Below are 22966 nucleotides of genomic sequence, written 5' to 3' on the forward strand. Positions count from 1 at the left end.
CTAAATCATTTTCTACAGATGGATTTGTGGCCGTGGATTCATTTAATGTTTGCATATTGCATATTACTAATATTAAGAACAAAAGCCCCGAATGGGTGAAGAGGACTTCTGTTCCTGCAGTACACAGTTCTGAGTAATTGCTTCGCAGGAAAGTCCTCGTTGACTGAATGTGCCATTACATGGAAATATTGAAGCCTAAAAATCACATTATTTTCCGCTGTCTCCAAGACTCATTTTAGAGCAGCTATTTGGATCCCTGCCACATTATCTTTAAAAAAATTGACGTCTGTACTTGTGACATTGTCTAAAATGAATCTTCATCCATGGATTATTAACTGCACATCCCTTATGGTCAATGGCTTAATTAAATTGGATACTGATGACCTTAAAACTAATTTAGCACTTTCATGCATACTCCTTTCTGTTTGGTTCTTGTCAAATATGGATGCAATAGTGAAATCTTATTCTGGCATTAACATTTGCAGCATCCTGCAATGAAGCACATGGTTTGCACAATAGAAAATAAATGGAAGCAACTCTCTCTGGCACAAAATGTGCATCACTGGTCAGTTAACTAGAGTAAAAAGAGCTATCGTGTTGCATTATAGTGCAGGTGAGATGTGTTCCACAAGCTGAACAACTGAAGTATATTAACAGCTGCCTGCCTGCGGTTGCTATTGGATATCACTGTAGTGATTTGCAAGAATAATCTCATTGTATAGTCGTTAATAGAAATTAATTAGTGGAAGACATCTCAACAAAGATGTCCCGAGTTTCTTTAGCTTGGACTATAATCAGATTTGAGAGGCATATACAGAAAATAGGACTAGCTTTCTCTGCGCTTTTATCAATGTTTTAAAAGCTCAGAAAAGGCGTTAATTACACTATTTACCAAGTGGTTGAATTTGTATGATGTTAGAAAATACATTTCCACCTCTGCTTTTCTTCAGCTTGTCAAGCTGCCTTTCTCTTATATCCCAGCCTGCTTTCTCTGCCTGTCTATCCTCTTCAACTGGCATGCATCATCTCAGCTCACTCCAATTGCTCTCATCGCAGGTACGATACAATCACCAACCAGTGGGAGACCATCGCTCCTCTGCCCAAGGCCGTGCATTCGGCCGCTGCTACCGTTTGTGGTGGGAAGATCTACGTCTTCGGTGGGGTGAACGAAGCCGGACGAGCTGCCGGGGTCTTGCAGTCCTACATCCCCCAGACTAATTCGTGGAGTTTTATAGAGTCTCCAATGATCGGTAAGGGGTTCGAGCAAACTCATATTATGACAGAAATCTCTGTGCTGAAGGTATTTTAATGCCTTTGTGCAAAGCAAATTAGTTTTCTTTTTTTTTGGGGGGGGAGATATGTTTATAGCAGATTGGCAGGAATGCATGTATTTTATACCAGAGAGGCAATTATCTGGTTCTTTACTGAAGGCAATTGTCACTCATTAATACAGCTAGTTATCAGCTAGAAGTGATGAGTTCAAAGTAGAGGAGAAAGGAAAGCAGTTATTAGGTATGGACAACTAGCAATTTCAGATCCAGAAAATCGTGAAGTGCAGTGAAACTTCATTCTAATATCATATGTTGCTCCATGCTTAAAACAGCACTGCTCACTCAATGGATTATTACTCGTGTTTCTGTTAAAATGGCTCCTCTCTGGTAGGAAGAGGTGGCCATTCTTAACTGGAATTTATCAGTGGTGTTGAAAGGAATACATGCTTCAGATTCTGAGATGTCCAAGACATGTAAATTATTAAAACTGTGTTTATTAGTATATGATGCCCTTGCGCTCTCTGAACTTTTTACAAGATAGAGCAAGAAGCTCTATTTTATAGAAAAAGAGCAAGGTGAAAGTCCAGATTTCCCAGGGTAGAAGAGAACTTCAGAAGTACAGATTTCCAAAGTTATGGTAGTGCTCAGAAGATTGCAGTTGATTTGCTTTCTGTGCCAACTTGAACCCTGAAAGTCGAGGCTGCTTTTGGAAATGTGATTTAGCATTCAGCCACACAAGGATGTTCATGCAGGTGACAGCTGACCTGGACCATGTGTCCAAAGAAACAGCTCTCATGCAGTCATCACAGAGAAGCTGTTTTAGGATGCCTTGCTTTTGTGTCCTAAACCGCTTTGTCGTGTTGAAACTGTGGCATGAGCTGCTTCATGTAAAAAATCATGATCTCAGTGTTCAGCCTGGTAGATGAAGTATGAGCAGCAAGCAATAAATTACACAAGTATGGTTATAAGGTATCCAGATGTGGCCTAGGCATATTCAGAAAACTAAAGTAAGCTGCTCTTTTTTTATGGTAGCTCTTTACAATTATTATGACTCTCTTCTTGGAGTTTCCTAGTAAAAACAGATCACAAGAAAATAGTCCAGCCATGGCTGTAGCCTGCCCCGTGAAGACAGCGCTGCTGCTTTCCAACTCTCTTGCTGCTGTTTGTGTCCAGCCTAACTTAACATGACATGCATATGATGCAGCATGAAGTGCCCAGCGGGAGGGCGTTAACCAGCAAAAGTCATGTTTATGTAATACAGCAGTGCAAACAAACCTATTTCCTGCATTTTTCCATCACATGGCTGCAGCTGCCACTGTTCATTTAATCCACTGACTGACGGTGCGAGGTTTTCCTATACTCAGGGTGTATTGCAAAAATGAATGCATTATGCAAAAAGGCACTCCTTTTCCTTACCAGAATAGCACAAGTGCCACAGGAGCTAAGAAATCATTCCCTGGGCTCATTAGACTGTCTAGCAGGCATCAACACTATGCATGCTTTGGAAAAATCATCCAAACCATCCAGAGGTGGGTTTGTCACCCATTGTTCTAACGCCTGTGTACTACCATTTCCTAACAAAAACACACAAAAGACACCAATGAAGTTAAAAGACAGTGTTTATGTTTTCTTGGTGTAAACAAAGTTAATTAGTTTAGTTGAAGGCATAAAATATATGATGAAATGCAGAGTTGCTGTGCGCCTTTGTTCAGAAATATATAATGCCAATTTATTTGCAAATGAAGTAAAAGAACACAAAGTCTGAAAAATTGCACCCCAGTGGAGAATGTCTGGGAAAAAGAACTGACATGGTGCTTGGTCTTCTCTAAAAAGGCTGTAGGAATATTGGAAATATATTTTTATTTCTCTAGCTCTACAAGAACCATAGTATCACCTGTACTTGTATCCCCAAACAGTCTCCCCAAAGAGCTGAGTGATACTCCATGTGCAGTGCAGTCAACCTTTACTTGAAACAAAGAGGGGGTAGGAGTCTTGGACTACTTTTTACTAAATGCAGATGAGATGAAATGAGTTGAACTCTAATACGATCATTTCTGGGGTAACTTTGACAGCCTCAAAGCCTTCTTGTGTATATTTGTGGATTCTTGAGGTGTCTCTCGAGAGTAAGTAACCTGAGACATCTGACAGTGAGTTGTGTTGTTCAAGATGACTCCAGAGATCAGTGAAGCCTGTTCAACTTCAAATGGAATAACAGATTATTTAAAAACACCTCAAGTATGTTCAAATATGCAACAGTAGATGCCAGTATCAAAAGAAGTCTCTGGAGATCTTTAGACCAGTGGTACCTGTTTCAAGTCACTGGTATTTTACAGCCATCAGCGAGCTGAATGCAGCATGGCAAATGTTTGAACGCGACACATCCAGCTCTTCCAAAGCATCATGTGCCAGCCTAACTCACAGCAGCACTGGTGTCAACCATGGAGAGGGAAAGGGGCACTTTTAGGATAATCTTAATGGAGGTGAAGCAGGCTGGATATTCTTATCTGTGTAGAGGAGGTATGAAGTGGGGACTGATAGCATATCCACATCAGCCCCTGCTCTCTTCTGCCTGCCTTTCTCCTCCAACTAACAGTGAGTTCACCCCCAGGTTTCATTTATTCCTTAGACTTCACTTGGCATGAGGTGCTGGGACAACTGTGGGCAGTAGGTATACATGTAAAACTAGGCTCACCGACACGTTGCACAAGTGCTGTGGTAGCCTGTGGGTAGAAAAAGGGTTTGATTACACACCTCTCTATTTGGAGAGGATACTCTTTCTCAGTTCCCCATCCTTCGCCCTGCTTCTGTCCTTCCCATCTGTGGAGCCAGCAGATGTTCCTGGAGCAGCACAGCTTGATATTACTTGTATAGCGGAGCCTCCCAGGGCTTTTGCACTGCATGTTTTTCGTAAGCCACCTTGCACGTCCTCTTGTGCTTGGAGCTTAAAGAAGTTTGCTGGTGTTGGGCCAAAGTCCTACAAAGTAAATGAGCCCAGGCTACATCCTTGTAGTGCTTGTCCTTCCATTTCTTACCAGGTCATCCTATATAGCTCTGCTAAAAATACATTTCATGCCCAGCTTCCTAAGTTTTGTCCTATTTAACAAGATGGCCACAGACATGCTGAAGTCAGTGATTGTAAGTAAGCCTAATTATCTTGTCACTGCATTTTAGTTCACGTTGTGCCTTCATGTCAGGGCACTAAAATACACTTTTTTTGATACGCTTAGCAGTCAGCATCTCTACTGATGGAATTACAAGTTTTGATTGGTGTTTCAGGATTGTAAGTGTTTATTCTTCACCGCTACTAACTTTTAAAATCTACTGAGAATTATTGGAACACAGAGGTCAAAGATCTACGAGCATTTCTGGTTTCTAATCCAAGTAGTGGTTTCTAATCCAAATTCCTCCCCATACCATTTACTACTGGAGTAATATGTCAGACTGAAGTGAGACATAGACTTAAGAATGAAAGAAATACCTGGAAAATGGTGTTAGCAGGGTCTGGGCATTACTACTTCACCATCCTCTGTCTTAGTTTGGTTAAAATGCACAACCAGTCCCATGAATTTGGGCTTCACTAGACAAATCAGATGTGTCTTTGTCCTGTCCCTCTTCCCAAGGCCTAAAGTTTGGTATTTGTGCTGTGGATTGGGCTGGCTCTCACCTAGAAGTCAAAGCAATGAGTCTTGTGTAGTTATGAGAAATCAGCTAGCGTCTCTGTCTTCATGTGGGGTGATGTAGCTTGGCTTCCTCTTCTCGTCTGCTGCATGTTCCCCACCCATCAGGCTGGTTCCTGGAGCACACCTGGCCATCATCATTCCTCATCCCGCTGTCTCCTTCTGTCTCCTCATTCCCCGGGGAGCACTGGCTTCCCCTCACAGTGACAGCACTGTGCCAGAAGGGCTGACATCTGAGACCTCGCTGCTAACTGCAATATCTGCACTTCAGCCTCCCGAACTCTGTTACAGAGCAGACTGCAGCCTCCCGACTGCTGAGGGACGCTATCTCATCCATTACTATGCCATTCCTGAGCTTGTCTGCATAGTATTCAGGGAGGGGAAGAGATGCTTGCTATTAAAAGCAGATTTGGATCCTATTAACTCGTCTCCTTTCTCCAATATGCTTCATCATGTGCCTCATTCTCATCATTCTCCACATCCCAGCCGCCCACGCCTGCAGGGAGATCCTTTGGTAGGGGCTGTGTTAGGTCTGGTGGCTTGCTAGCATTTCTTCCTTCTGACAAAAGTGTTGGGTTTGGTTTTAATAACCTGTTTCCATATGGAGTGCTGCTGCCATTCATTTTCGTGCCACTTCAGGCTCTGACTGAGTGCTTCACTGGAAGGCAGCATAAGGTCTGTAAGTAATCATGGAATGGAAAGCAGATCTATGATACTTGACCATGTAATGTACCAGGAGATATGAGAGCCATAAAACACATCACAGACAGCATGTTGTTGTTAGAAAGAGAGGAGCACACCAGTAGGTTAAATTATCAACACCATGTGAAGTACAGCTCTGGCTCAAGGATTGTGTTTGAGTGCATACCCCTTCCTGCAGCAACTCGTTGCTACTAGAATAGAAATAATTTCATGTTTTCCTACTGCAACAGCGAAGAAGAGTGATGCTATGATGTTTGCCACGTGTAGAGATACCCCTTGTCTACTATTTCCTTTACATTTACTCTGCCTTTTAATCTCAAGTGAACTTGCTGTCATGTACAAATCTCATTTAAGATTTTCCAGCCCTAAATATATTGCCAATGTCCAACAGCCGCAACATCTGAATGTTGGAGAGGAAAGGAGGCTGCTACTCCATAGCCTCAGTTTCCATGTTCCCTCTCCCCTTTCTTCCTTCCCTCAGGCAGGTGTTTGAAATAACCAGAGTTCTGGCTGTGTCCCATGGTAATCCCATTATCCACAGGAGCTTCTGCTGATGCCCAGGAGCGTTGACCAAAAAGCCCAACCAGCACATGCTTTTGCAAAATCAGGGTCCCCCACCACCTTTCACTATCATCATGTTACAGACCAGCAGTGACCAACTTTGGGGGCTCCTGGGTGTTTGCATGAGGTTACCAAGTCCTGGAAAGGGTAAGGGAAGGACACGGGTAGCACCTGGGATGAAGCAAGGTTGCAGATTGAAGGAGGTCATCCACACTTAGATGCCAGCTTGAGTTTTCCAAGCTCCTTGTGTCTGTGAAAAACTTCTGCCTCCATGGTAACAAAATAAGAAAATACACGGCCTTCTCTCTGCCGGAATCTAGAGGGGTGTCCCTTGTGTCCTTCTGCCGTATCTTCATCAGGATCTGTTCCTCCCGTATCTGTGGCTCTACAACTGTGTCCTTTTACAATAAAAAAAAAGAGAAAGGTTTAAACCAACCCTGGTGACTTTACTTTTTTACAGGACTATGCTGTGAAATTCTCCCTTCCTGAAAGAAGCAGCAGAGATTTCCTTGTTTCTCAGTCTCAGGCTTACTTTATGCCAATTTATGAATTTGTAGCTAAAGTCAAAAGTACTAAAAGGACAACAGATAGGTGGTGTTTTGCAAAATTGATGAGAATCGAGCATGATTGCCTCAAAAGAAAGAAAGAAAGAAAGAAAGAAAGAAAGAAAGAAAGAAAGAAAGAAAGAAAGAAAGAAAGAAAGAAAGGAAGGAAGGAAGGAAGGAAGGAAGGAAGGAAGGAAGGAAGGAAGGAAGGAAGGAAGGAAGGAAGGAAGGAAGGAAGGAAGGAAGGAAGGAAGGAAGGAAGGAAGGAAGGAAGGAAGGAAGGAAAGAAGGAAGGAAGGAAGGAAGGAAGGAAGGAAGGAAGGAAGGAAGGAAGGAAGGAAAAAGAGAAAGAATATCACACTGTCTGCTTATTTGAAAAGAAAAAAAAAAGTCACTATAAAAATAACCAAGGGGGTTCCCTCTTTTCCTTTGACAAAAAGGAATGTGAAGTCAGTGATTCAGTCTCCTGAGAAGCCGCTGCTTCTGCCTTGAGGGAGCCCCAAATAATTTCCCTGTGAGATTTGGGAGTTGAGTGCTGAGCTCTTTTTTTTTTTTTTTTTTAATGCGCGAGTTTTATTCTTCTGCAAAGTAGTGCTAGTTGAAGGGAAAAAAAAATACAGGAAAATGTGATAATTAAATATGGAAAAATTCTGATGAGTGTCTTAACTGGAAAAAATGTCACATATGCAAGCCTGATTTGGAAAGGGATGTGAGACGAGTTGTTAGGACAGATAAGTCTTTCTGATGAATTATAGTGGCTTAGTGGCACCGAGAAGAAACTGAATACTCCTTGTTCTATTTTCTGGATGAATTAGTTTCTTCCCATCTGTTCCCAAGGATCAGTGACATTTTCCTAATACATCTGTGTTTTTTGACATATGCCGGTAGATGCTGAGAGTAATAGGAGTCCACGTTAAACCCGTAACATGTTTTGTCTGTGTTCACGTCGGGTGCTGCAGCCTCATATTTCCCCCAAACTGCGCCAGACCACACCACAGCCACGCTGGAACAGAGGCAGACACCAAAAAACCATTATTTCCCTTTTAGTTTAACAACTTCAAACCCCAGTTAAGGAAATTACCACTCTTCTGGACACATTCAGCAACTTTTGCTTAACTCCTGTCAAATTAAATCTCTCATTACATTTTTTAATGGAGTAAGATGGTATTAAAAGAACCTCAGGGTTACAGTGCCAGCCACGCAAGAGGTAAGAGAGTGCCAAAAGTCAAGTCACTGGCGTTGGTTTAAGCTCATCTCTTTCTTTCTTTGTAAAAGGATGCAGTTGTAGAGTCACAGATATGGGACGAACCTATAGAGCCCTTGGACTCTGTATGGAGGCCATTATGGGCAACACAAAAGGTGGTGGCCTTCCTCTCCAGCGTGCTGCACTGGATGCTTCACACATGGCCAGCAGCACTTTGTCCAGGCTAATTCTCCTCTGGAGATGCAAGAGGATCACCCTTTCCTGAGCTACATAAATACAGACTTGGGAGAAGCTTTAACATATAGCTACTCATAGAGAATTTTTATAGGAAGTGCAAAATACGTGTCCACTAACGCCAGGATAGCCACCCAGGAAATGGCACTTATTTCTTAGAGAACTAATTGTGAGGCATATTTTAACTCAAGCAATGTATTTTCCCATCTTTTGTTCCCAGACACTACTGATTGGTTTCGCTGAAATGTTGATTAAAAAAACTGTTTCGCATTAAGACAGACACCATCGTGAGAAATTTCAGCCCAACTGGCTCATATTTAATAATGTGCATATGGCGTGATAGCGGCATACGGGACAAGTCAACTAATTAAATCAGAATTATTTTATTCAATAAATTATGGTTAGTATTTCTAATAATGTTGCAGCTAACTGAGAAGTTTGAAAGCATCCTTGGAAACTTTGATTGAACGTGACTTAGGCGAAGGCACTCGCTTAATTTCAAACCCCGGTGTCACACGGTTCATTGCAATACGCAGGACTGCTCGGAGGTACTTCACACATCTGAAAATAAAAATACAGGTGAATGTGCGAGACAGATGAAGGAGAAAAAAAAAAAAGTCAGGTCTCAGAAAATCTTCTGGATTGTGTGGGTGACCTTCCCACAAGCAAAAGTAGAATACAAAAGAGAATCAACTATTGAATATTATTAAGTGGGACTCTGCACCGTGGGTTTCTTCTGTACTTAGCCGCTGCGCAGAGTTGGGAAGCATCTGAGTTAAAATTTGCAGCAATTCAAAAGTCTGAAACAACTTGACATCTTAATTTCATATGTAAGAGTGGTGCTTTCACGGTGACTCCATTAGGCTCTGCAAGAGGATAATTGTACTTTACCAGTTTAGAGGGAGGTGTGTACTGGGGGATGAAGGACTGATGAACTTTAAAAGTGCCTTTGAGAACAGTAAGAGAGAAGAACAAAACCAGGAAAGATTTCCTCATTTTTCTTTCCCTAGCCTTGGAGGTATGAAGAAACGTGACTTATCTATAAATAAGGGGAATGTATAAATAAAAAACAGTCTCCAAACCTGAGCCTAAAACTGATCTCAGTGTTGCTTTCCATTGACAGATAACAAATATGCTCCTGCAGTCACTCTCAATGGGTTCATCTTTATTCTTGGAGGAGCTTATGCACGAGCAACCACCATCTATGACCCAGAGAAAGGCAATATTAAAGCAGGTCCCAACATGAACCACTCCAGGCAGTTCTGCAGGTGAGAAAAAACATTCAAATTGAATTACCGGTGCCTTAACATTTTCTGCTAATAAATACACTAATGCTGCCTAATAGTGAAGGGGCAGGGGAAGGGAGGTGTGTACCATCTGGGGTTTTAAAGTACATGTTTAAAGTCCTCTAAACTACGTGTTTAGGGGATGCAACATTTTTCAAAGTGTACTTCTAGCACCTTGCTGTGGTTCATGCGTCTCCTGATATTCAGGCAGTGTGTGTCGAGGGCAGGGCCATGCACAGGGCTCCTCCAGCTGAGCACAGTCACCCTGTTTTCCGCACTTTGCCCCATGTAACCAGAGGATGAGAAGTAAAGGCTGTAAGAGAGACTGCCATCATGTGGGACTGGATTTTGTTATCTAGCCAAAAGAGCCTTGAAAGGGAAAAAAAATAGCACCGCACACTGATATTAATTATTATTTATTGCGTGTCTTCGATTGCTTTTTGGGCTCGCTTCCCTGATCCCAGTCACAGGTTTAACAAACTTCCCAAACTGGCAGACAAAAATAAAACTTGGCAGCCCTCACAGGTACTGGCAGGACTTAAAGGCCTTCTAAAAAGTATTGCATTACTGGTACGGAGAGCAGAAAGGCTGGCTGCTTTCAGGCATCACCTAGCGCCAGCCCTTTGCGGAGCACCTACCCGTGCTGGGGGCTGGCCGAGCTACCTGTGCCGTGCCAAAAAGCCATCGCTGGCTGGGGGCCCTGCACAGGGACAAGACGACCCATCTCCCCTTCCCAGCTGGGCTTGGCAAAGGCTTGGTGTTTATTTCCACAGCAGCAGTGTCTCGAGGCTCTGAGCAAAGCCATGGCTGGAGGGGTTGTGCCTTGTGGGCAGGGATAGAGAAGTGGGGTGGCTGCAGGGCCACCAACAGCCCCATGTCTCCAGTCCCTGTTGGCCTGCTCCTTAGACAAGGGACACCTCTCACACCTGTCCTACAGCAGAAAAGTGCCTCCATGTTTCAGCTTGTGGTTAATTTTTGCTTTGGTGGAGGAAAAAAAAAAATATTTTTAAGAAAGCACATTCCATTTCTCTCTTTTTGCTGTTTGTTTTTCTTGTTTTCTCCCTTTTTTGCTTCCTTTTATTAATTTAAGGAGCGCCCTCTCTTGGCTGCTGAAGCCAATTCTTGTTGTTTCAACCAGGGGACGTTAGCAGAGTATCACACACAACCACTTCCCAAGGTTTCTGACACTAAGGGATGCTTTGTTCTGCACCCCACAAAGAGCAAACCTTCTGGTTGATGAAGGAAGGTTAAAAAAAGACAGTGTCCCACTTCCTAGCTGTTGCTTCAGCACCGTGATGGTGATCCCAATAAATTGGCTTGGCTTAAGCAGAATATGACACCCGTCAATAAAAAGTAACTTCAAACTTTTAAATGATTTTTTTTGCCAAAGCCTAAAGCAATCATCAGCACAGGGGGCTGGAATCCTACATTTACAGAGGGATAGTCACCAGAAATAGGAATAGTAAAATACATCCTATTTGATGCCAAAAATAAAGGCACTATTTAAAAAATTTCTAAATGTGCTGGGACATGTTCAAGGAAAAATATTTTGGCCAAAAAGAGATGTGAAAGCCACGACAGAGACTAAATAAAGCAATAGGCATGGAAATAGGAAAAAATGGAAGCTCAACAGAAACAAATACCAGGTATAGGTTAAAAATTGGCTGCTGCTAAAAGCAGATGAGGGAACCATTGAGGTACCGATGGCCAGTAGGAGCAAAAAGAAAAGCACTTTTAACCTGTTAGGATCAAATCTATCATTTTAATCTGTTATAAAATCATGTGGCTGATGGAGTACTGAAGTGTAACAGAATGATCTGATGGGTATTTCTCATCTGCATTTGGAAAGAAGCAAGAATGTTTGGTTCCATCTTATACTGTGCGTGGACCAACAGCAGGTATGGCTTGCAGCAAGGAGAGATGTGAAAAAGGTCAGAAATGACGTTCTCAAATCAGGTAAACTGGCCATCCTACTCACAGGCATCTTTGGGACTTGGCTGAGAAGCTGTTGGAACCACTAATGTTGATTTTTAATAACTCTTGCAGTTCGGGGGCTTCCAGATGGATGAAGGCACTGCCAAAGTGTTTCCCGTATTTTGAAAAGGTGAAAGGCAGAATCTTAGCGCAGCAATTAATTCTGCAAAGTATCATCATCAGGCTAAGTAGTCTCATTTAGCCTGGTGGTGGTCCTTTGCAAAATAACAGAGCGGTTAATTTGGGATTTCTTCAACAAATAACTGGATACTAATAATACAATGAACAGCCATCGACGCATTTTCCTGGAAAATGGGTCTTTGTCAAACAAACCTGCATTTGCTTCGGCAGTAGGAGTTGGGTTGTTTTGTTTTTTAATAAAACACGCCTGGCTGCTAAAGACAACTGTGATGGTATAATATAGCGCGATCTCTCCCAGGTATTTGGCTGGTATTATATGGAATTAACAAGGCACACATTAGAGAGATTAAATCTGCTTCACTGACAGATCTCAAAATGTAGCTGTTAATGAGAAGGTATCATTGAGCAAGGCCATCGCTAGCGAGCATTGATTCTTCTTCAGTGCTATTTAATATTTCCACCGACGATGCAGGTAACAGAAAATCTCCCCTGGTAAAGGTTGCAGGTGGCGTAAGGCTTGGTGGGGTTAAAAGTATTACAGAGCGAGCAATAGAGGCGGGTATCTGCCTGTCCCCGTTGGGCGGTCTCAAGCCAGCAGAGGTGTTGTAAATGCTAAGCGATATCTTTAGGAAGCACGACTGCAGCTGCACCTGCCAGGGCTCCCTTCAGAAAGCCAGGCCCTCGGAGGAGTACATAAAGGAGGCCACTCGGAGCTACAAACACGAGCTCTTGTTGCAACATGGTGGGTAAAAGGTCCATGCAGTATTGGCGATAGCTTGAGCTGTAACTGGGAAATGAAAACACATGGGGAGGAAAGAGCGTAGCTGCACACAGCGTTGGCACCAGGAGGGGAGGACTCAGGTCAGCCCAGCAACGTGTGGAAATATCAGCAAAGTTCGTGGGAAAGCTGCAAAAGTGACCCTGAATTGAAAAAAAAAAATCTTTGGCGTGAATTTTATGGAGTTTATCAAAGAAAGGTTGAGAGGTGACTTGATCAGTGGGAGCAAATGGATGAGCTTTTGGTCCTGCAGACCAAGGTGCAGCAGGGTGCAAGGGCTGGAAAGTCAAGTTGGGCATCTCAGCCTTGAAGTGAGGTACTTCCCTGACAGCAAGGATAATTAAACAGCGAACCAGCGAGGGACAGATGAACTCACCAGCACGGTGTTTTTAAGAGAAGATTAGATGTGTTTCCAAGAGAGACACTGCCTGGGGAAAAGTCTGTGGCCTGCGTGTACACAAACTCAGATTAACAGCGCACAGAGGTCCCTTCTGACCTTAGCCTGTGAGGCTACAAATTCCTCCTTCCACTCATTAGCGTGGATCACAAAATACATGATTTAAAAGCAGCAACGTAAACAACTTAAAAATTAACTGCATGCTATCGATCTCCTCTCAACAGGAATCATTCAATACCAAATTTGCTGGGAAATTCTTGACCGCATCCCTTCTGGTTTTATCTGCAGTGCTTCCACACATTAAGTGAGGTTGCTCAGAGTACAGGGAAGGGAAAAGCACTTGATATTCCCTGCAAAGAACATGTGGAAACATAGAGGTCCATCAGAACTGTTTTAATATCCAGTTAAATTAAGTTTAATGAAAAACAAACCATAAATGGCTCAGCTCTCCATATCGCACTCAATACATGAGCAGCGTGAGCACCCATTTTCAGATTAAGCCCGGCCTGATGGAAGTCAGTAAGAAATTTGTGTCGGCCTAGAGCTTGCCCTTTGAGGGCTGGTGCCAAACGGGTGCTCGTGTGCCACGGGCCCCGTCTCGGTTTGGCAGCTCGCAGGGGATTTGGAGATTTGGAGGCCCTGCGCTTGGCAGCAGCGCTGGGCAGCCCTCCCTTTGCGGGCTGGCACTCTCCCTTCCTGCAATGCCCTGCAAGGGTTTATTTTTCCACGAGCAAAAAGAATACAGAATGCGTTTCTGCGTATGATTAAAAATTCCATATCCTGCTCGCTTGGCATTCAAGCAGTGTGCACACAGAAGTGTGCTACAGCGATCCTCCACGGGGTACAGCAGCAGCGTGATGGTGCCAGCAATAATTCCAGAGCAGCTAATTTAGTACCAGCAATTCCCAAAAGGTACCAGGAAAGCATTTTCTTCCTCCTCCTCTGACTGTTAACCAGTAAGATTTATTAGATGGTTCTGCCGAATGGAAATCTTTAATAAAACTTAGGCTCGGACTGAACAGCACAACAAAAACAGGGTTGGTTTGTGGATTTTTTTTTTCCTCTTCTTTTTAAATAAGCCCTTGTTCTTGAACAGCGAAGCATGGTGACTCCTGCACCTAACTACCAGGCAGTGCTAACGTACGGCACCAGCTGCAGCCTCCCCCAGCTGCTTCATTTCCTCACCACAAAGTTTGTGATGACTTTGGGTGCTGGAAGGGGCAAGAGCCCAGCTTGTCTGGACAGCAGTTCCCAGGTGAAGCTCCCCAGCAGCCACACGCTGTAAGCACGCAGCGTTTGCAGCTGGAAACCTTGGTGGTCCAGAAGGGAAAAACCAAAATCTTCCGGCATATCTGCAGGAGATGTGTGGCCGGGACTGTGCTGAACAGACAGCTGATGAGAGCTGCAGCGCCAGGCTAATGGCAATAATTTCTGCAGCATGCAGGATTTCTGTGTGCATTTGAGCATAACTGATACATGCAGAGCACTGAAGCCATTACTGATGTGCGGCGGACTTTGGAATAAAACGTTGCTGGTTTTCAGCAACAAGTAGCAAGGCCACAGGATGGTTTGGGATCACTAGAAAGTGCTCGCGGAGTATGGGAGAGTGTAACTGGAACTTGGCCAAAACACCCACACTCATCATCCTGCTCCAAGAAGTGGCATGATAGCCTCCTAATTGACCGTGACTAATCTGGACCCTCATTTATCCATCTAATTGTGAAGATGACACCTCTGGCAGCACAACGTGGCCACCCACGCGGGAGCCTTCCCAAACACCGCAGCCTGCTGCCAACCCAGCTGCAAACAGCCCCAGCAGCACAGCCACCGACCTGGGATGCCACTTTGGCATCCTGGCTGCTACCACTCATGGCAACCATGGTGTTTCTCCTCACTTCCACCTCACAAATCCATGGGCAGGTTTCATGGGAAGGTCCCTGGATGAAGCAGGAGCTGCCCTGGTGAGCTGGCACCCTGCATCCTTCAGTTATGTTTGCTGTGAAACCCTTCTGAAGCCTTAGGGCGAGAAAGAAACCCACCCACTAATAAATGCAAGGTGCTGGCATGGTTTTTTGTTGTTGTTGTTTGTTTCTTCTAAACAAATTTTATGTCTATTGAACTGATAATGTTTAATAACCTTTTTGGACCAACTCCAATAAACTGGTGAGTCCATGAGCACACAGGCATGAGTGAGGCGGGAGAGAAGCTTTGTTTGTAGCCCCAGAATATATTAGTTTTTTTGTGAATCAGAACAACATGCTAATTCAGCCATTTCAGATCTCTTTCACAACCCCAGATGTTACAAAACAGGATTTCTTTTTCTTTTCTTTTCTCATGTTTCCTGATAAGGCTGATGTGATCTTTAGGACTAAGCAGGAAATTTTACAAGAATAATAATAAGCAAACTTTGCTGGTGCTCCCACTGCTTGGTGCTGTCGTGGCACCGACACGGCCATGCAGAGATGTGCTGGAGCAGGAGCTCCCAGGCACTCGCCTCTCAAACATCCTCTGTTTGACAACCTCTGCTTCGGGCTGCTTCCAGATTACTGCCCACCAGGAGACCTCTGCTAGAAGGTGGTGTTGAGTGAAAAGCAAAGGGCCCATAACACTCTTGAAGGGAAGGTAGCCATCAAGCCGACTGCTGGCTCCCATGTGCCAAGGCTCCATGCTCAAGCACTGTTAGGGCAGGGTTTGCTGAGACGCTGAGAAGTTCAGCGGGCAGGAAGGTTGTTGGTCTCACGTGGTTAAATAAATTGATGAAAAATTAACCCAAAGTCAACGACTCGCTTTGTCCATCAAGATGTTTAATGGGCAGCCGGCAGAGGGGGATCATCTCTGCCACCTGTGTGCTCAACCTGGGGAAGGACTGGAAGGTGGGTCCGTGGAGAAGCGATGTAGAGGGTGTCCAGCTTACACAAGCACACCAAAACATCGACAGCCAGGCACCCACCAGCCCTTCCCACACCTTGGCATCACCAGGATTTTCTTCGGAGCGTGATGTGCAGCTTGGTGGAGGTCAGCAGAAGGACTGGCCTGGAGGTGGCCGCCTCATGGGGACAGTCACAGAGCAGCCCGCTGGCACTGCTCGTGGTTTGGGCAATCACAGACCCCACGGTAAATCGGGTGACTTGCCTGTAGGGCCACAGGTGAAGGCTCTACCCCACACCCAAGGGAGCAGAAAGCAGGGTAATCATCTGCAAAACACTGAAACGTTTTCCTGGAAGGAGTGCACAGAGCGAGCTCCGTTTTGATGACGGTCACCTTCACCCGGGGTGTGCTGCTGGGTGGTGCGGGTCGGGGTGCAGTGGAGCTGGGCAGGTCACTGTCCCCGAGCTGCCGGGGGGCTGCGTCTTCCCCGGGGAGGTTGTGCAGTGCAAGGCTTCGCTCCTTCCCAGGTTCTGACAGCCTGTAATCATTTTATCGCTCAGGATTAATGGCACCAAGCAATAAACTTGCATCCTAATTATTGTAATTATTTCTTTCTTTGTACGTCAGCCTTGGTAACGATGTTTTTACAGCCGATGGGATGGAAGGGAAGGGAGAGAAGAAATATTGTCACAGTAATGAAGAGAGAGCAATGAGCGCTCGCCTTTCCACTCGCTTTCCTTAGGGTTTTCGAGCCCACTTGATTTTCCTGTTCCCTAAGGTCCCAGAAATTAACAGTGATTGTCCTAATATTGCAAAGTAGCAGCAATCTAGGACTAAATTCCTAATTGATCTTAAGTACCTACCTCCCACTTTAGCCCTGGAGATGCCTGAATATCTCCACGTCCCCTGCGCATGTAAGTACCCACTGCACTCTCAGAACTGCCTGTTTCTTGACAGCAGGAGGAGCTCACTGTTTTTCTTAACCCCGGGCATGACTCACGAGCTAAGTGTTATGCCAATCTTATCTATGGCAGTTGTGTTCGGAGAGGGCAGGAGCTACTCTAATCACCATTTAAAATTCATACAGCCTTTCAGAGGGTGGAATTCAGCATCTGCTTCTTCCCCGATGCATTAGCACCATTCTGAGAGGCTACAACGTGGAGCTGCTTTTCTCAGCTGCTGGTCAGGAATTTCTGTCAGTGCCATAGCCCAGATGCTGGAGAACGAGAGCGGTCGTAGCCCACCCACTGCAACCCCAAATCCAGGATGCAGGCTGAGGAGGACACCAGGAGGGTGTGCTTGGCTGCTGTAAGGTGGCAGCAGCTCTGGCTTAGAGCAGCTGCTGCTGAACATGCCAGAGGAGGCTTTACTAGAAGAAATGGGGGCAGCTGAGATGCTACATAAACACCTATAAAGCACCCATGTCCCTGTTTAAGCCCTGTCAGTAGATGCCTAAGGAGATACAGGGCACCTAGGGCCAGACCTCAGCTAGGCGGCACACAGCCAGCCAGCAGGGGCTGGTGGCATTGGCACCTGGACACAGTCCTCCTTCTGTCCATCTCCTTCCTCCATCCAGGTCCCGTGCTCCCTCCTGAGCCTCCTGGGGTAATGAGCAGTAAGCATGAGACAGGCTCAATATGTCAGTGGCATGGCCAAAAAGGTCTCCTTCTGTGCGGTGTCTGGTGCTGTCACCTCTGCCAGCGTCTCTACCAGTAGATTAAAATTAGCTCAGGCTGCTCATGAGCATGAGTTTTCATCAACACTGATGAAAATGGCCCCGGGCTCCAGGTTGACATTTCCTGTATTTTCCCCTTATTAATAATTCTGCAGCCAGCTCTTTGTTTTCTTTGTTCCAGTGTGTGTTTGGTTTTCCTCTTTAACTCAGCAAAGTTGCTAAATTCATCCATTCTTTTTTTTTCCTCTCATTTTGTTGAGGGGCAGCACGGTAAGGACTGATCAGCGTTTCTGCAGAGAGCCAAGGCAGCAAAGCTGCACCACAGTCCATCTCTGCCACGGGACCTCTTCCATCCAGCACATCCCAAACCATACCCCAGTTAAAATAAGCTGCCATCTCCTTCAGCCATGCTGTTAAAAAAACAAAGTGAAGTACAAACAGCAAACACTATCCTGCAGCCCCATTTCCAAGTTCACAGCCTGCTGCTCTCAGGCTATTTGAGCAGGGGTTGGAGCATCCTCCCCATGGCATCCTGGCTACAAATCCCAGCTTGTCTTGCTTCTAAATATTAACTTGTTCCAAGGCAGCGTTGGGTTCCTCCCCATAAATATCTTAGTCCTAAACCTGAACAAGTCATCTGGTTTCATTTAGGTTGCAACACAGCTCGCTGCAGCCATTTCAATACCAGCACTCCACTTCATTGCCAAGAGGCTGATTTCTAGCCCGTGTAAACTTGAGAGACCCTTCAGAGGGGCCCAGAGGTTATTAACACCCCGCTCTGGTGCAGTTTTTAATTGATAATCATCACACAGGGACACCCCCTGCGCTGAAGGTGCTGTTCGGGCTGGTCGCTTGCTCCACACCAGGCCTTGTGAGGCAACTCCCGACAGCTGCACCACCACACGCAGCCCTCCCCATACAGCACATGGGCACCAGTAGCACTGCTGGGACAAAACCCATGCCGATAAACACACGTGTGCCTGATTTATGGGGCAGCTCATCCTGATCATCCTGTGAAGGATGCGAGGCCTGGTGTGGGCCCCGCCGGCCCCAGCTCCGGCTCCTTCAGAGACAGCTTCGTGCTCCTTCGGAGCCATCTTTCAGGATGACACTTGTTTTCCTCAAGTCCTCGTTCTTCCCAATTTCTCCCTGACGTTTCAAAAATAATTACCAGTGGTTCAGTAAGTTCATTAGCAAACTCCCTTAAGACCTTGGGCTATGTATCATCCAGCCCTGCTGATTTGTGGATAGGCTCTAATCAAGTGCTTCAAGTCTCTCTCGCCCTCCTCCTCCTTTCAGATTAACAGTTATTTTGACAAGATTCTCATTATTTCCCATTTCCTGGTGGTATCCAGGGACTAGGCTTATTTGAGTCCTCGCTGTTGTCATTGTGGGTTTATTTTTAACCTACGGCTCTGCTTCTTCGCAAGGACATCAGAGCTTTCTGTTCTTTAGAAATGCAGAAATTGCCACTTGAGTCCCAGTTCATCCAGGGTCTTCTAGGGCTCTGTGTCTTTTGCCTTTGTCACTTCTCATTCCTCTTCTTCCCACTGCTCCAAAATCAGCCAGAAGACATAAATTTGCTTTAACCAAGCCCGAAAGGCTTACTACCCTTCTCTGTCTACTTCAATCTAGGCCACCTTCTTTGGGGCAATTAATTTCTCATCTTTCTCCCTTTTCCTTTTAAACCCCACTCTGTTCCTAGAAAGGATTTCCCCCCTCCAGACACCAACCACCACCAGCCCCATCCAGCTTTACAGGGTCTTTAAATGTCAGCTGCTTGCAGGAGATGCTCTCCCTACATCTCCTTTCAGTCTAAGATTTTCCTCTCCACAGCCCAATTTTGGTGGCCTTTTGGGACCTGCTCTTGCCCTTTTGGAAGTCAGCACCAGAACAAGGCACTGAAGATCAAGCTGACCGACATTTTTCTTCCAAATACCTTCCAAACACCTCTGCCCCTTCCCTACTACCAGCAGCTTACTGGCCCCTGGATTAGCCCCAGCCTCGTTATCCTCAATTTGCAAGAGATTTCTGAGGTTGAATACTTTCATTTTAAGCATGCAGTAAGGTTTTTGTTTTCTTTGGACATAGGATTAGAGGTGCACATCCCCGAGCGCTGCTCAAGACACGTGTCCCCCGGCATCCTTTTCTCCCACTTGGCAGCACTCCTGCCCCTTGCCTTCCAGCACAGCAGGGGGAACAAACCAGCAAAGGGGAAACCCTCGGGCAATGAGGACAAAGCAGCAGCACCTCCCTCCTGAGAGCGGCTGGGGAAGGAGCAAAAGAGCACCTGGGGAGGGCATTCCCCCAACCCTTTTGTAGGATTCATTGCTTATCAGAAGGGTAATTGAAGCAAGGATTTACTTTATGCTACCTGAGGAGGCAGGGACCCCAAAGGGCAGCTGTGATCGCTTAGGTGTGTGTGCAAATGGTGTTATGGGACCCCTGTCCTTGTACCTTTGCTACAGATATGAGATGTTTTTGTCCTGTTTGTTGCTGCTATTTGAATGACAGACATTTACCTACCTTGAAGGACCATGAAAAAGATTAATTTGGGGGAGGGAGAGAGAAGGCAAAGAATTGCCCACATAGCTTTATATAAATAAGAAATGTATTCATAGTATATCCCTTATTATTAAATACGTGGGATTTTTTTTTTTAAGCATAAAAAGAGAATTGTTTGGCAAGACCACTAACTAAAACTTTCTTTATTAAAAAATACAGCGCTGTGGTTCTCGACGGAAAAATTTACGCCACCGGTGGGATTGTTAGCAGCGAAGGACCTGCCCTGGGCAACATGGAAGCCTATGACCCTAAAACGAATACCTGGACACTTCTACCAAATATGCCGTGCCCTGTGTTTCGACATGGCTGCGTAGTTATCAAGAAGTACATTCAGAGCGGCTGACACAACCGAGGAGTTGGACAGAGAACTGTTTGTACCTGTTGAGAGCAGGCAAGGAGAACACTACTACTAATCACAAAAGCAGCAAAGACAGCCAGCCAGTGAACATATTGCTCTAAAGTCTTGAATAGTGTCTACATTGAATGTAGAAAAATCATCCTCACCTTTTGGTGAACGAGGAGCAGAGAGCTCCGTGCTATGTAAGATATTGTAACAATAATACAAGTGTGTCACTAGATGTTATAGTGGCACTTGTTCTGGACGTCGGCTTTTGGTCAACCCAGGTGCAATAGAATTTCACATATTTTTTAAGCTGGGGAAGAGAGGAAAAAAATAATCTGCATTTTACTTCTAGAGCTCAAGCTTGATTCTTAAAATAACCGTGCAGATTAGTTTTACTATTACACTTTAGGCATCAATCTATTTGAAAGGTCAAAGTGTCCTTACCACTTTGATTCCTACATTTGTTTTTAACAAATACACGCTTTTCAATACCAATGGCTGAGAGAAATCTTGTGTGACAGATGGCTTACATTGATGTCAGTCTTCCATCAGATCAAATGAATATTTCAGTTCTCTAGAGCAGAGCCCAGAAGGGGGGAAGAGGCGGGGGCTGGGGAGAAGAGGAGCCATTGGTAACACAATTCCATGTAATATGAGGGGAAAAAAAGGTCTGTTGGGCTGGATGAATTTCTGCTCCCGGCGATACTTGTGTGGGCACGCATGCATCTGTTTGCAGCGGGGCTTCTAGCGTTTCCTCACGGTTCCTGCTGACGAGCAAACCTGACAGTGCTCGATCCCTGGAACACAAAAACGGTTTCCAATCCGGAGGCATCCTCCCGGTTCTGCGGATCGGGGTGGTGGCAGGGTGGCAGCATAGTGTGGGATTCCCACGTTTTCAACAAGCAGAGGAGCAGATGCCTCCGGCTGCAGCTACGCACTCCGTTTTGGCTCTCAACCAAAATTCCTTACATTGGGACAGACGCCACTATCGGTTCCTTTTATGTAAAGTCTGAGAAGGTTTTTTGTTTTTGTTTTTGTTTTAAGTTTCCCCATAGGTGTGGAAATCTTACCTTATTTACAGATTTTAAACACACAAGTTTAAATCCCATGGTAGAAAAATGCATAGACTTAAGCCCAGTATAAGAGACATAAAATGATTACTATGTAGAGTTGTAAGTATATGCACAGCACAGGGGTTATATTTTTATATATATTAAAATATTGTCTATCCAGAGAGCATTGTGATGTGGAAATTCTTTATAAATTTATACATGGAAGGATAAAATGGGAGATGGAGTGGGAAACACAGAGGGGGCAGGGGAAAGATTCTTAAAGTTAACGAATAGGAAGTAACCCCAAGCTAAGGATTGCCTGATTTCTTTCCAAGTAGAGGGAAAAAAGTTGCCATTCTTGCCTTTGCAGACTCCAAACTCCAGACACCATGCCGGTAATTCAAGCAGGAGGTCCTCTACAGGGTGTGGGTGAGATCCTACAGTCAATATCTGGTTGAATTTCATACCAAATACATTCGCCTTTTTATACTGAGGGAGGTCTGCCTACAGCTTTGGGGAAATCAATGCAGATGTTAGCTAATCATCTTATTTTATTAATAATCGTTTATAAAATAAAATAAAATAAAATGAAATTTGTATCTTGCAGTATTTAAAGAAAAAAAAAAAGTGCTCAAGTCAGCTGAGTCAAGCTCTCCGGCGACTCAAGTCTCTCATTTTGACAGTGAGGTTCCAGCCTTTGTTATGCAGTTGTTTTATTTATTCTTTAAAAAAAATAATAATAAGCACAACAAAAATTATATACTAGTATGTCATTTAAAGTATTTATGTCAAACAGGGTGCAAGTGTGAACCTAACGATTGGAGCACAAGTTTCTAACTGCCTGGGGCAGGACTAATTTTAGTGTTGGTGTGTGTCTGCCTCCAAAGGAGGTGCTACCTGTCAGCAAGACCTAAACACATTCAACATTTCCAATTTAGCTTATTTCTTCATTTCTCACACTGGAACAAAACTGGCTATTTCTGTGAATAATATTAAAAACAGGGTTATCTGTAATGGTATTGTATATAGTTTATGTTTACTGTTAAGTTCTTGTTATATTATAATAAATATATTTATAGATCTAGATTCAGCATCCAGATTGGGTTACTTTTGTCACGAGTCAACAAGAAACAACTTTGCATCAATGGTTACTGCCTCTTTCATCCCGGCCAGGGATGAAATTATTTTCATTCCAGCTAGTTTCTCTTGCAAATCTCAAAATTCATTGCTAATATTTAAATGCTCAGCAGTTTCCAAAGTGCTCCCACTCTCGTTTCGGAAGAGTCCTTAGAAGTGAATTTGGATTTTATTCATCGAGAGCGTTTCTTCTTCATCTCCCTATTTCCCCAAACTTGCTATTAAGCAAAGAGCAGAAGGGCTCAAGATCATTTAGCAAACTAACTCGAAGCTTTATCTCAAAATGCTGCTAAACAGCTTTTTGCTTTTTTTTCTTTTTAGTGGAAGTTGGGATTTGCAGCGCACGGCAGCTGCGATGTCTGAAAGATGAAAGCCGCTTTTGCCCTGTGTCAGAACGGCTCTGTCTCAGGGCAGGAGCTCAGTGATTCACTGGACATGGCTTTGAATGCGTGGTTAAGTACAACCATTCCGGGCTTCTTTGATGTTTCATTAGGGCATCATCCGGCGACTGTAAAGTTGGATGTGGAAGAAAGATGAGCCAAATATAGCTAGCCTC

General features: G+C 44.6%; 1 protein-coding gene across 2 annotated transcripts in view; it reads left to right on the top strand.

The window, feature by feature from the left end:
• KLHL29 (kelch like family member 29) overlaps window positions 1-22359 on the top strand; it is a 389804-nt gene extending 367445 nt beyond the window's left edge. For both annotated transcript variants that reach the window (XM_032185708.1, XM_032185707.1), the window contains 3 exons: window positions 1057-1250; window positions 9318-9462; window positions 20038-22359. In XM_032185708.1, coding sequence (XP_032041599.1) covers window positions 1057-1250; window positions 9318-9462; window positions 20038-20221 — 523 coding nt within the window. In that variant the 3' untranslated portion in view covers window positions 20222-22359. The remainder of the gene's footprint in view (window positions 1-1056; window positions 1251-9317; window positions 9463-20037) is intronic.
• Window positions 22360-22966: the final 607 nt, after the last annotated feature.

The sequence above is a fragment of the Aythya fuligula genome, chromosome 3 (genome assembly GCF_009819795.1).
Source record: "Aythya fuligula isolate bAytFul2 chromosome 3, bAytFul2.pri, whole genome shotgun sequence".
Taxonomy (NCBI): Eukaryota; Metazoa; Chordata; class Aves; order Anseriformes; family Anatidae; genus Aythya; species Aythya fuligula.